This window comes from Gorilla gorilla, chromosome 17 (assembly GCF_029281585.2).
Source record: "Gorilla gorilla gorilla isolate KB3781 chromosome 17, NHGRI_mGorGor1-v2.1_pri, whole genome shotgun sequence".
NCBI lineage: Eukaryota > Metazoa > Chordata > Mammalia > Primates > Hominidae > Gorilla > Gorilla gorilla.
The window spans coordinates 37,770,585-37,783,242 of NC_073241.2; the positions used below are offsets into that span (position 1 = coordinate 37,770,585).

At 38.6% G+C, this 12,658-nt stretch overlaps 1 protein-coding gene across 6 annotated transcripts in view; it reads left to right on the plus strand.

Moving 5' to 3' along the window:
- Nucleotides 1-12,658, plus strand: part of SPIRE1 (spire type actin nucleation factor 1) — a 213,354-nt gene that overhangs the window by 163,273 nt on the left and 37,423 nt on the right. For 4 of the 6 annotated variants that reach the window (XM_031003592.3, XM_055368418.2, XM_063699375.1 and 1 more), the window contains 3 exons: nucleotides 536-622; nucleotides 3,411-3,540; nucleotides 10,587-10,628. In XM_031003592.3, the coding sequence (XP_030859452.1) occupies nucleotides 536-622; nucleotides 3,411-3,540; nucleotides 10,587-10,628 (259 nt within the window). The remainder of the gene's footprint in view (nucleotides 1-535; nucleotides 623-3,410; nucleotides 3,541-10,586; nucleotides 10,629-12,658) is intronic. The other 2 variants (XM_031003593.3, XM_055368419.2) reach the window with 1 other exon arrangement.

A 12,658-nucleotide genomic window follows, 5' to 3' on the forward strand; every position in this document is an offset into this window, starting at 1 on the left:
CTCGGCCTCCCGAAGTGCTGGGATTACAGACGTGAGCCACCACACCCAGCCTAATTTTTGTATTTTTAGTAGAGACAGGGTTTCACCATGTTGGCCAGGCTGGTCTCTAACTCCCGACCTCAGGGGTTCCGCCTGCCTCGGCCTCCCAAAGTGCTGGGATTACATGCGTGAGCCACTGCTCCCGGCCTACCTAGGTTTTTTTACAAGGAGGAAAATAAGAGGTAAAAAGTTTTTTTAATCATAAAATACTTAATAAGTTCAAGTATTATTTATTCCATTTACATTCATAATTTTAGAAACTTTTTGTTGAAATTTCACAAAGTGATAGAATTAAAGTAAACTTGGATTTTCTTCAGTTTCACAGTCTTTCCTCTGAATCACTCAGCCATTTACTCCCCACTTTATTGATTTGAAATGTATCCTTGGTAATTACACTTCACTAATTTTATGGCATATTTGAGATAACAGCTATACCCAGAAATTCATGATAGTCTTATATAGTCACATGAATCTTCTGCTTTTTGTCTCCTTTTAGGTGAATGGTGATATTCCCCCTCGGTTAAAAAAGAGTGCTCATGAAATCATCCTCGACTTCATCAGATCCAGACCTCCTTTAAATCCAGTATGTAATTCGACATAGTTCTCTAGATTGGAGATATCATAATGAATTATTCTACTCTAGGGTGTCATCTCTAGAACTCAGCTTTCCTAGGTGGTTTTTCCTCTGAGCTTTTTACTCTGAAGATGAAGCCCAGCTGTAAATTATGTTTTTTGTTTTTGAGACAGAGTTTCACTGTGTCACCCAGGCTGGAGTGACCCCTGGGACTCAAGTGATCCACCCACCTCAGCCTCCCAAGTAGCTGGGACCACAGGTGTGCACCACCATGCCCAGGCTAACTTTTTAAATTTTTTGTGGAGATGGGGTTTTGCCATGTTGCCCACGCTGGTCTCAAACTCCTGGCCTCAAGCAGTCCTCCCACTTCAGCCTCCTGAAGTGTTGGGATTACAGACATGAGCCACCACAGCTGGCCTTGTAAATTATATTCTTAAGTCACTGAAAAATCTTAAAATTATTTAATACAAGGCTGTCTTAGGATACTTTTACTCAAAACAACCTGGGTCATGGTGCAAAATCTGGCCATATACCTCCTAGATAACAGCTAAATATATTACTGGATAGTCCCGTTATGGATTGTCCTTCCAGTTTACTATAGGATGCAACCTACCCCTCCTTGATTAAATTGTCATATTGACATATTTTATAATAAATCCACCTGCTGTACATCCATTTCTATGTTAATTATCATGTTCCTCTGTTAACAGAGTTCTTTCTAGCAACCATAGACTCAGAATATTCTAATCTGTTGGAACATTGGTTTGTGTTTCTTCTGTTCCTTATTTCTTTTTTACCCAGCTCAATAGCCAGTGCTCACCAAAGCCTCTCAAAACAGTGTACATAAAGTAACTAGAAAGTGAATAGTATTTCTCAGTTTGTATACAACTAAAGCATAATTAATGATCCTTTTTATAAATCTTTTTTAAAGAAGGCAAAGAGGGCTACCTAGGAGTTTTTTTTTGTTTGTTTGTTTTTGTTTTGAGACAGAGTCTCACTTTGTCGCCCAGGCTGGAGTGCGGTGATGCAATCTCGGCTCACTGCAAGCTACGCCTCCTGGGTTCACGCCGTTCTTCTGCCTCAGCCTCCTGAGTAGCTGGGACTACAGACACCTGCCACCACGCCTGGCTAATTTTTTTGTATTTTCAGTAGAGATGGGGTTTTTTTTTTTTTTTTTGAGACGGAGTCTCACTCTGTCGCCCAGGCTGGAGTGCAGTGGCGCGATCTCGGCTCACTGCAAGCTCCACCTCCCGGATTCACACCATTCTCCTGCCTCAGCCTACCGAGTAGCTGGGACTACAGGCGCCTGCCACCATGCCCGGCTAATTTTTTTTGTATTTTTTTTTTTTAGTAGAGACGGGGTTTCACCATGTTAGCCAGGATGATCTCGATTTCCTGACCTCGTGATCCGCCCACCTTGGCCTCCCAAAGTGCTGGGATTACAGGCGTGAGCCACCATGCCCGGCCGAGGTTTTTTCTCTGAGCTTTTTACTCTGAAGATGAAGCCCAGCTGTAAATTATATTATTTTTGTTTTTGAGACACAGTCTCACTGTGTCTCCCAGGCCAGAGTGGTCATGGTAGAATAGAAGGAGCATGGACCAGGTGAACCTGGACTTGAACACTGGCTCCACAATTTAGCAGCCACATATCTCTGAGGGAGCTAATCAGCCTCCCAGAGCCTTTATTTCCTCAATTATAAAATGAAGATAATAACAATCTAAGAAGGTTATGGGTGGTTACTAAAAAATGTTAGTTTTAAAAACAGTAGAGCGGGGTGTTCACAGCACTTGGGAGTTGGCTCACACCTGTAACCCCCACACTTTGGAAGGCCAGGATGGGAAGATTGCTTGGGCCCAGGAATTCAAAACCAGCCTGGGCAACATAGAGAGACCCTCTCTCTACAAAGAAATTAAAGAAAAAAAAAATTAGCCGTGTGCAGTGGCATACACTTGTTGTCCCAGCTACTCAGGAGGCTGAGGTAGAAGGATCACTTCAGCATAGGAGGTCAAGACCACAGTGAGCCATGATCGTGCCACTGCACTCCAGCCTGGGTGACAGAGCAAGACCCTGTCTCAAAAACAAAAAACAAAACAAAACAAAAACACAAAAAAAAACAACAGTAGTAATAGCCTACATTGCAACTGATTACCTATCACGCTAGCATATAGGGAACATAATTATAACTGCTTAAAATTAGTTGAGCAAGCCAGGCTCAGTGGCATGCGCCTGGAATCCCAACCACTTGGGAGGCTCAGGCAGAAGGACCCCTTGAGCTTAGACGTTCAAAGTGTAGCCAGGTGCAGCGGCTCATGCCTGTAATCCCAGCACTTTGGGAGACTGAGGAGGGTGGATCACTTGAGATCAGGAGACCGAGACCAGCCTGACCAACTTGGTGAAACCCCATCTCTACTAAAAATTCAAAAATTAGCCAGGCATGTTGGCACATGCCTGTAATCCCAGCTACTCAGGAGGCTGAGGCACGAGAATCGCTTGAACCCGGGAGTCAGAGGTTGCAGTGAGCTGAGATTGCACCACTGCACTCCAGCCTGGGCAACAGAGCAAGACCCCTTCTGTAAGCAATAAAATACAATTTGAGAATGTATAACCAAATCACTCTGATATCCAGTAATCTCCCTATTGCTTTAGGAACCTTAATATTTAATGACTTGAAAGTAGTCTTTTATCAAGCAGTGTTCCAGTCAATGAAATATAATTTATAATACTGTACTGTATTACTAGACTTCTGTAAAAATTACTTAATTACTGAAGTCTTTAGCCATTTTTCTTACTTTCAAGGTCTCAGCCAGAAAACTGAAACCAACTCCACCACGGCCACGGAGCCTCCATGAAAGAATATTAGAAGAAATTAAAGCAGAAAGAAAGCTGCGGCCTGTATCACCAGAGGAGATTAGATGTAGCAGATTAGGTGAGTCCACTGCTTCCTGTACTCAGTCTAGAGTCATCCCCTGGGAAAAGGATCTTTATACACCCAGCCCCATGAAAGTAAAGAGTTCTCATTCCTTGTTCATTTCTCTGTATCTCACTCACTTGTTCTCCCTCTCACTCTCTCATATACATACCCCCTCACACTTACTTGAAATTTATAGGGTGGGAAATCTTTCCGCCTATCTAATATTGAACTATATCAGAACATCGTGCTGTAATTGAAAGAGCTCTGCCAGTCTCTAGGCTGAGGTTTTAGGAAAGTCTCATTACCTCTCTGAGCATCATTTTCTTCATTGGCAGAAGGGGGATAAAAATTCCTCTTAACCTACATTATGAGTTTTATGTAAGAATTAAATAGGATTATGGTAAAAAAATACTTTATAAATTGTATTGCATATACAAAGATAACGTATTATATTTTAAAAATATAGATGATAGATATATAGTTTTACCTTAAGTTTCTTTATTATGGGTTTAAAGATACCCATAATATTATGTCATGAAAGCATGTTATTACCTGATATCACTTATTTCTAAACTTCCTTTACAGTTATTATTTTTTATTTTTTAGTGTATACTACAAGCACATATTGATTTTGATTTATAGAAAGCCATATTATAAGATGTCTGTAAACATTTTTATTTATACGACTGTCTTTCAGTTTGTAAGACTAAAAATGCCCAAAGAATCCAGAGAAACTGCCTTTAGGAAAACGGTCTATAGTGGTACCTTAACAGGAAAGGATCTGGTTTTGTGACCCCCACTCTGCTAGTTTTCTCCTCTGATCTCTTCTTCTGCCTTTTTCAGACTCTTGGACTTCAAAGTTTCTATCCTGGGTTCTGTTCTCCCTAAGCAACCATACCCTCTTCCATGGTTTTTGTTTCTGACTACCTTCCAGCTCACAGTCTACATTGCAGATCTGTAAAAATGCAGACTCATACGTCCAGCTGTCTGCTAGATAGAGCCTTCTTATATCCTACAAGCAAGACAAACCCAACATTTCCACAAGTGAACTCATCCTGTCTCTCCCCAAACCATTGCATTTTGTTTCCCCAATGTAGAAACCTTAACATAATCTTTGACTCTTACCTGATGGCCAACCCCTGTTGATTTTACTTCCTCTGGATCTTTTTAATCTTCTACTCTTCTCAGCCCAGCAGCCACTATCCCAGCCGAGGCTGTCATCTGTCGCAGCAGCACTGATTGTCCTCCTGCTTCCAGTCTTGAATTCTTCCACCATTCCGTATTGATTTTCCTTGTTTAATCCTGACCCTTCTGTTGTGTGACCTTCGTGATGACAGGGCCCATGTCTGTCTTGTTCGTTGTTGTGTCCCTCGTACAGCACTGGGCTGTACAGAGTACTCTCATGGGTTGAAATAATTAAATGTACTTTCTGGTGACAAAGCTTCAGAGTGGATCACTTGAGCCCAGGAGATCAAGGCTGTAGTGAGCTGTGATTGCACCACTCCACTCTAGCCTGGGTGAACCAAGATTCCATGGAAAGAAAGAAAGAAAAAAAAAAGATCAGTTGACTGTATATGTGTGGGTTCATTTCTGGACTCTCTGTTCTGTTCCACTGTTGTTTGCCAGTACCATGCTGTTTTTGTTATTGTAACTTTATAATATACTGTAAGATCAGAAAGTGTGATGTCTCTGGCTTTGTTATTCTTTCTCAAGATTGATTGGCTATTCATTGTCTTTTGTGGTTCCATAGGAATTTTAGGATTATCTTCTACTTCTGTAAAAAATACCATTAGGATTTTCATGGGGATTCTATTGGATCTGTATATAGCTTTGGGTAGTATTCACATGTTAACAGTAAGTCTTTCAATTCATGAATACTATTCTTCCATTTGTTTCTGTCTCGTAGTTTTTGTATATAAATCTTTTACCTCCTTATTAAATTTACTCCTAGATATTTTATTCTTTTTGGTGCTGTTGTCAATGGGATTGTCTTTTTGTTGTTAGTGTATTGAAAAAAATTTTTATGGAGTTTTCTATCTGTAAGATCATGTCATCTGCAAACAGGGAGGGACACTTTTATTACTTTCTTTCCAATTGGATGCCTTTTATTTCTTTTTTTGCCTAACTGCTCTGGCTAGAACTACCAGTACTATGTTGAATACAGAAGTGGTCATCCTTGCCTTGTTCCTGATTTTGGAGGAAAAGCTTTCAGTTTTCCCCTATTGAGTATGATGTTAGCTGTAAGCTTTCCATATGTGGCCTTTATTATGTTGAGGTAATTTCCTTCTATTCCTAATTTGTTGAGTGTTTTTATTTTGAAAAGGTGTTGAATTTTGTCACATGCTTTCTCTGCATTTGAAATGATCAGGTGATTTTTATTCTTTATTCTGTTACGGTGGTGAATCATGTTAATTGATTTTCATGTGTTAAGCTGTCCTTGCATCCCAGGGATAAATCCCACTTGGTCATGATGTATGATCCTTTTATTGTGCTGATGGATTCAGTTTGCTAGTATTTTGTTCAGAATTTTGAATCTATATTCATTAAGGATTTTAGCCTGTAATTTTGGGGGTTTTGGCCTCGTAAAACAAAATTAGAAGTGTTCTCTCATCTTCAGTGTTTTGAAAGAGCTTGAGAGGGATTGGCATTAATTCTTCTTTCAATATTTGGTAGAATTCACCAGTGAATCCATCTGGTCCTGAGCCTGCCTTTGTTGGGGAGCTTTTTGATGAGTGATTCAATCTCTCATAGCAAGCCATATTCTTCACTTTCACTTTTTAAAATTATATGTAGTTGCTAATGGGAACCCTACTTTAGAATAATTAAATAACATTTTTATGTTAAGTATGTCTTTATTTTAACCTTGACAATTGGTATTTCACAACCACCAGAATTGAGCTGTTACAGAAAGATATTGTTTTGTGAGAGTGTTACTTCTAGAATTCCGAGTTCAAATGGATATTAAACCCTAATTGTAAAGTAAGGGATTTTTGTCATTTTTTCTACAGAACTACATTGGTTCTTACTATACAGTTTTGCTTTGGGGAGTTCAGTTCTGATAATATTGGCAGAATTAACTTGAAGAAAAGTTTCCCTAAATATTTGTATCACTTTTCCCCTACATGTAATTGCAAGTAGGAGCTCACTGCAGCAATGGCAAAAATGTCTGAATGTTTAAAGATGAAAATGTTACCCATAATAACAACAGCCGGAGGCGTCCACTGTGAATTTACTTGTGCATTACAAAATGAGGATGAAAACTGTGTATATACAGTACTCTGTTCTCTGCATCTAATGGTTTATTTGGCATGACCATCTTCCTATGTCATTAAATATGACTCCAAATATGATTTATAAGGATGTGATCTCCTAACAGATGGCTAAATTGGGTTTTATTTACCTATTTTCCTGATTCACAAGCTTTTTCTGTTTTTTCCTAGTAAGTCTGAAATTACTATTCTTGTACATCAGTCTTTGTTCATGTCTCTGATTATTTGTTTTCTTCTAAACATCTTAATTGACATCCTCAATTTTTGTCCTCTTTTTGGTATAGAGATTGGAAAATATATAAATGTCATCTCCCAAGAAATAATTGCATCCCCTTCTTAACACAGTAGTCAGCCTTATTTCAAAAGATATATTCATGTGCTAGAGAAAAAAAGAGCAGAATAAGAAGATATTAGAGAAGATGGAAGAGTGCTGTGATAATATGTAATACTTTATTTGCTATACATAATTAGGAAAATCTAGAGTAGGTAATATAGGAGTTTAGAAGTATGGTTTTTTGAATGGTGAGTGGAAGATGTTTTTTTTCTTTACTTTTTAGAAAACTTTTCCGAGATAAGTTCAAGGAAGATTATTCTTTTTTTTTTTTGAGATGGAGTCTCGCTCTGTCTCCCAGGCTGGAGTGCAGTGGTGCGATCTTGGCTCACTGCAAGCTCCGCCTCCTGGGTTGACACCATTCTCCTGCCTCAGCCTCTCGAGTAGCTGGGACTGCAGGAGCCCGCCACCACGCCCGGCTAATTTTTTGTATTTTTTTTAGTAGAGACGGGGTTTCACCGTGTTAGCCAGGATGGTCTCAATCTCCTGACCTCATGATCCACCCGTCTCGGCCTCCCAAAGTGCTGGGATTACAGGCGTGAGCCACCGCGCCTGACCCAAGGAAGATTATTCTTATCAACACAAAATCCCTAACCAATTTCCTATGATATAATTAAAACACAGTAAAATGCCTGTTTAAAACATACAATACATTAGGATGAAAATACTTAAAATATTATTTCCCAGTCCTTGAACAGTAAGTATGATTGTTAAATAATAGTTGATTTATTTGCCACATCTAACATGCATATCCCCTTTATTGACGTGTGTATATCTAAAAACATCTACATATGATTCTGACATCTTGCTAATGTGTGTTTGGGATGTAAATCAGTACTTTTCCTTCACGTCATTTTTTTTTAATATTGAGCTTTTGGGTTGTAAATAAAAATTATTCCTTTAAAACCAGCTGCTAAAATACACACTGAGACATATTTACATACCATTAAATTGGGGTATTAGAAGTCTAGAGGCTGTCTCCCTGGAAAACAGCAACTAGAGAGACATTGTGCCTGATATGCCTGTACTTCCAAAGCTACTGCTGCTCTGCAGTGTGTCCGTCTCCAACCACAAAGGCCCTCCCCACTGGGCATAATCCCCACCAGGACCTCAGGCTTCCAGAAATCAAAAGCCAGGAAGGCAAGGTTATCTTTGGTGACAACAGAGTTTCACCAAGGGGCCAACTTTGTGAAATGGGGTGACAAAAAAATTACAAGGAAAAATAATTAACATCTCAAATTATTCTACCCTCTTTATATGAAGAGGATTTAAAAGAACAGAAGAAAGGATATGACAAACGATATTCAGTGAGGCGTTGCTTTGGCTTCAGCAGTTTTGGAGAATATGGGAAGTCCTGGTAGATTTAGTTTTTGGAATGGAAAACGAAGACTATGCTTTGTTGGAGAGGAAGGGAAGAATGGCCAATGGATATCTGAAGTCCTGTGCATCAGTGTCTGATGTGCTGGTTTCTGAACAATCCTAGGAAGGCTGAGCCTGTGTCACAGGAAAGATGTTTTCTCTTTGATGCAAAGGTACTGGTAAGAGCTTTGGACTGCAGTGAAAATAGATAATCCTCGCTGTCATGAATACCTAAAATCATCACATCTCTGCAATAACCTTTTTAACAGCTTTATTGAGCTTTACGCCATTTATATACCATAAAATTCACTCATTTAAAGTATACAATTTAGTGGTTATTATATGCATAAATTGTAAAAGCAGAGTGCTTCAACAGGAAATAAATAATAATTTCATTTTTAAGAAATGATAGGCCAGGCACAGTGGCTCACGCCTGTAATCCTAGCACTTTGGGAGGCCGAGGTGGGCAGGTCACAAGGTCAGGAGTTCAAGACCATCCTGGCCAACATGGTGAAACCCTGTCTCTCTAAAAATACAAAAATTAGCTGGGTCTGGTGGCAGGCACCTGTAATCCCAGCTACTCGGGAGATTGCTTGAACCTGGGAAGCAGAGGTTGTAGTGAGCCGAGATTGCACCACTGCAGCCACTGCACTCCAGCCTGGCAATAGAGTGAGACTCCATCTCAAAAAAAAAAAAAAAAGAAAGAAAATAAATGATAATTACGGTAGTCTTCTTTTATCTGAGGGGGAGACATATGCCAAGACCCCGAGTGGATGCTTGAAACCATGGATAGTACCAAACTTTATATGTACTATGTTTTTGACTTTACATGCATACCTATGAAAAAGTTTATTTTATAAAATAGGCTCAGTAAGAGATTCACAACAATTACTAATAATAAAATAGAAAAGGTAATATTCAGGAAACATGCATTTTAAAACTTATGAATTGGCTGGGCGTGGTGGCTTATGCCTGTAATGCCAACGTTTTGGGAGGCCGAGGCATGTAGATTACCTGAGATCAGGAGTTCGAGACCAGCCTGGCCAATATGGCAAAACCCCGTCTCTACTAAAAATACAAATGGTAGCCGGGCATGGTGGTGGGCACCTGTAATCCCAGCTACTCAGGAGGCTGAGGCACAAGAATTGCTTGAACCCGGGAGGCGGAGGTTGCGGTGAGCTGAGATCACACCACTGCCCTCCAGCCTTGGCAACAGAGCGAGACTCCATTTCAAAATAAATAAATAAATCTTATGAATTCTTTATTTCTGGGATTTTTCATTTGATATTTTTGGATCATGAGTAACTGAAACCATGGAAAGTGAAACTACGATAAGGAAGGACCACCATATTCAGTTTTTACTGTGTGTCAAGCACTATTCTAAGCACCTTTTTTACATGAAGTTATTTAATTTTTATAACAATTCCATAAGATAGGATTATTCTCATTTTACAGATGAAGTAACTAAAGCACAGAGAGGTTAAGTAACTTGCCTGGGGTCACACTCCCAGTTAGTGGTAGAGCTGAGGTTCAAACTCAGGCAGTCTGTCCTGTCCTTCAACTACTAGGTTATACGGCCTACAATAGATAATTTATTAACACGTAATGGTGATGCTGCTGAACTAGCTGAACTGAGAATTTTTTATGAACTGTTTCACCTTTATTTTGAGAGCCAAATTTTCATCCTGACATAAATTATTGAAGGATAAATTTACTCCGAAATTTTAAAGATGTTGTATGTTCCCTAAAATCATGTTTTAAAACATGGCTTTTTAAAAAATCTATATTTAAGTCAAACATCCTATTCTGTGATTCTTTAAAATGTTTGTATTTTTATCATGCTTTCATTTTTAACTTGTTTTTTAAAAAGTTACTTTTTCCTTTTATTGTTCCTCCATTTGAAGTCTTAGTGATATAATTGAAACTAAGACTCTTGCATGGTTTTAATGTATTTCAGATTTTCATTCACTAGCTTCTGCCTGCCTTAGAGTCTGACATGTAGCCACTAAGGGTCTTCATTAATCCGTTCCCTTTTTTGTCCCCTCTGTATATTCCTAACAGCTGAATTATTTTCTTTTTATTGTTTGTTTTCTTTTTTTCAGCAATGCGGCCACTTAGCATGTCTTACAGTTTTGACTTGTCAGGTAAAAAAAACAAAAACACTTTTACACCTGACGTGGGTTTTGTGGTTTCTGTGAAATACATTTCATTCATCTGCTTGTTCAAACATGTTAAAAAAGAAAATCGAAAGGCTTCTGTTAAGCCGTGGTCAGTAAAATAAAACATTCTGCTTGTTTGAAAACAATATATGTAAAAAAGATACAAGACTACAGTAAATCTGTTTTCTCCTAAGCAGTTTTGGAAGAACCATCACACCATACTCATGGTTCTAGAAGATGGTGCCCATCTTAATGGCGGCTGTCACTGTCCAGGCTCTTGTAGAGCAATGAGGTTAAAGCCTACAGCAGACCTTTGCCCTAAGAGAATAGAAAAAAACTTCATAGAAACAAAATTCTGACACATCTACTTCCTGTTCTCTAAAGCATTCAGTTATTTAAGTAACTAAACTTAAAATGGTTATCTACTTCAGATGACAGCACCTCAGTTGATGGGCAAGAACTGTCTTTTGTATCTTTGTGCTCCGTGGATAGAGCCTAGTCATGAATGACTTTGAATGCCGATTAAGAGTATAAAAATAAAGGCCGGGCACGGTGGCTCACGCCTGTAATCCCAGCACTTTGGGAAGCTGAGGTGGGTGGATCTTAAGGTCAGGAGATGGAGACCATCCTGGCTAACACGGTGAAACCCCGTCTCTACTAAAAATACAAAAAAATTAGCCAGGCCTGGTGGCACACACCTGTAGTCCCAGCTGCCCGGGAGGCTGAGGCAGGAGAATTTCTTGAAGCTGGGAGGCGGAGGTTGCAGTGAGCCAAGATCGCGCCACTGAACATCAGCCTGGGCAACAGAGCGAGACTGAGTCTCAAAAAAAAAAAAAAAAGAGTATAAAAATACAAGAGCATTGTAATGGCTTTGGTTGTAATATATAATTATGTGCCTCAGATTTGTAGTACAAGTTTAGACCCTTCTGTTAAACAGAGATTAATAGTGAAATAACTAAATTTGATCTATAAAATCAACCCTTTATAAATTAAAACTTTAAATATATATGAGTGAATTTTCTTTTATTTATTTATTTATTTATTTATTTATTTATTTATTTATTTATTTTAGGAAATAGAGACAGGGTTTCACCATGTTGCCCAGGCTGCTCTCAAACTCCTGGGCTCAAGCAATTCACCAACCTTGGCCTCCCAAAGTGCTAGGAATACAGGCGTAAGCCACCTCACCCAGCCAGGTGAATTTTCAAAGCCAACTTTATCCCAATAAAATATTTTGCAAGTTAGAGTTTTTAATTTTGGAAGCTACTGTTTAAAATATAAAATGACATAAGATGTTGGCACAAATATTTTCTTTTGGGATTTTCTTTTAAATGCCATAGAATGCCTCTTAAGATAACAAAGAATTGTTGGCATACCTTACGTACAAATTCATATTTAAAGAGTTCTAGTATATTCTGTATATGAATATTTATTGAGTATCTTCCAGCTACAAAGCTAGTTTCCAACTGTTTTTAAATCTTCTGCTTATTTATGTAGGTCTCAGGCATGACTGTAATATTTTACAATCACTCACTTACTATTTTTGACTGACCACTGAAGAGCTTTTTCTATTTTCTTTATTCATTTGGAATTTTTATTTTTTCAGCCATTTGCAAAGTGACCTTGTAAAAAATTTGGTCTGGAAAATAAACACAGAAACATAGTAATATATATGTCACTACTAATCCCCAAAAGTTGGCAATATACATTACAGATACTCTACCTTTTTTGAATATCTACAAAAGATGCTTCCATTAGTTGGACCGTAATAAGAAAGCGAGTGGTTGGCTGCCTAAACACATTGACCATTGGCTAATCTAAATTAGGCACACATTGCTGATCTTGACAGTATGCATGCTCACACACCTCATCTATAGGTATGTTGTGTGTTCTGTGTTCTTACAGCCTATACGATGGGTTCTGTTTGGAAAGAAAACTCTTGGTACTTAAATTTCTTAGTGTAAAAGGGTAGCAGAGAATTTTTATTTGGTTTCACTGCTTATCATTTGCTATAA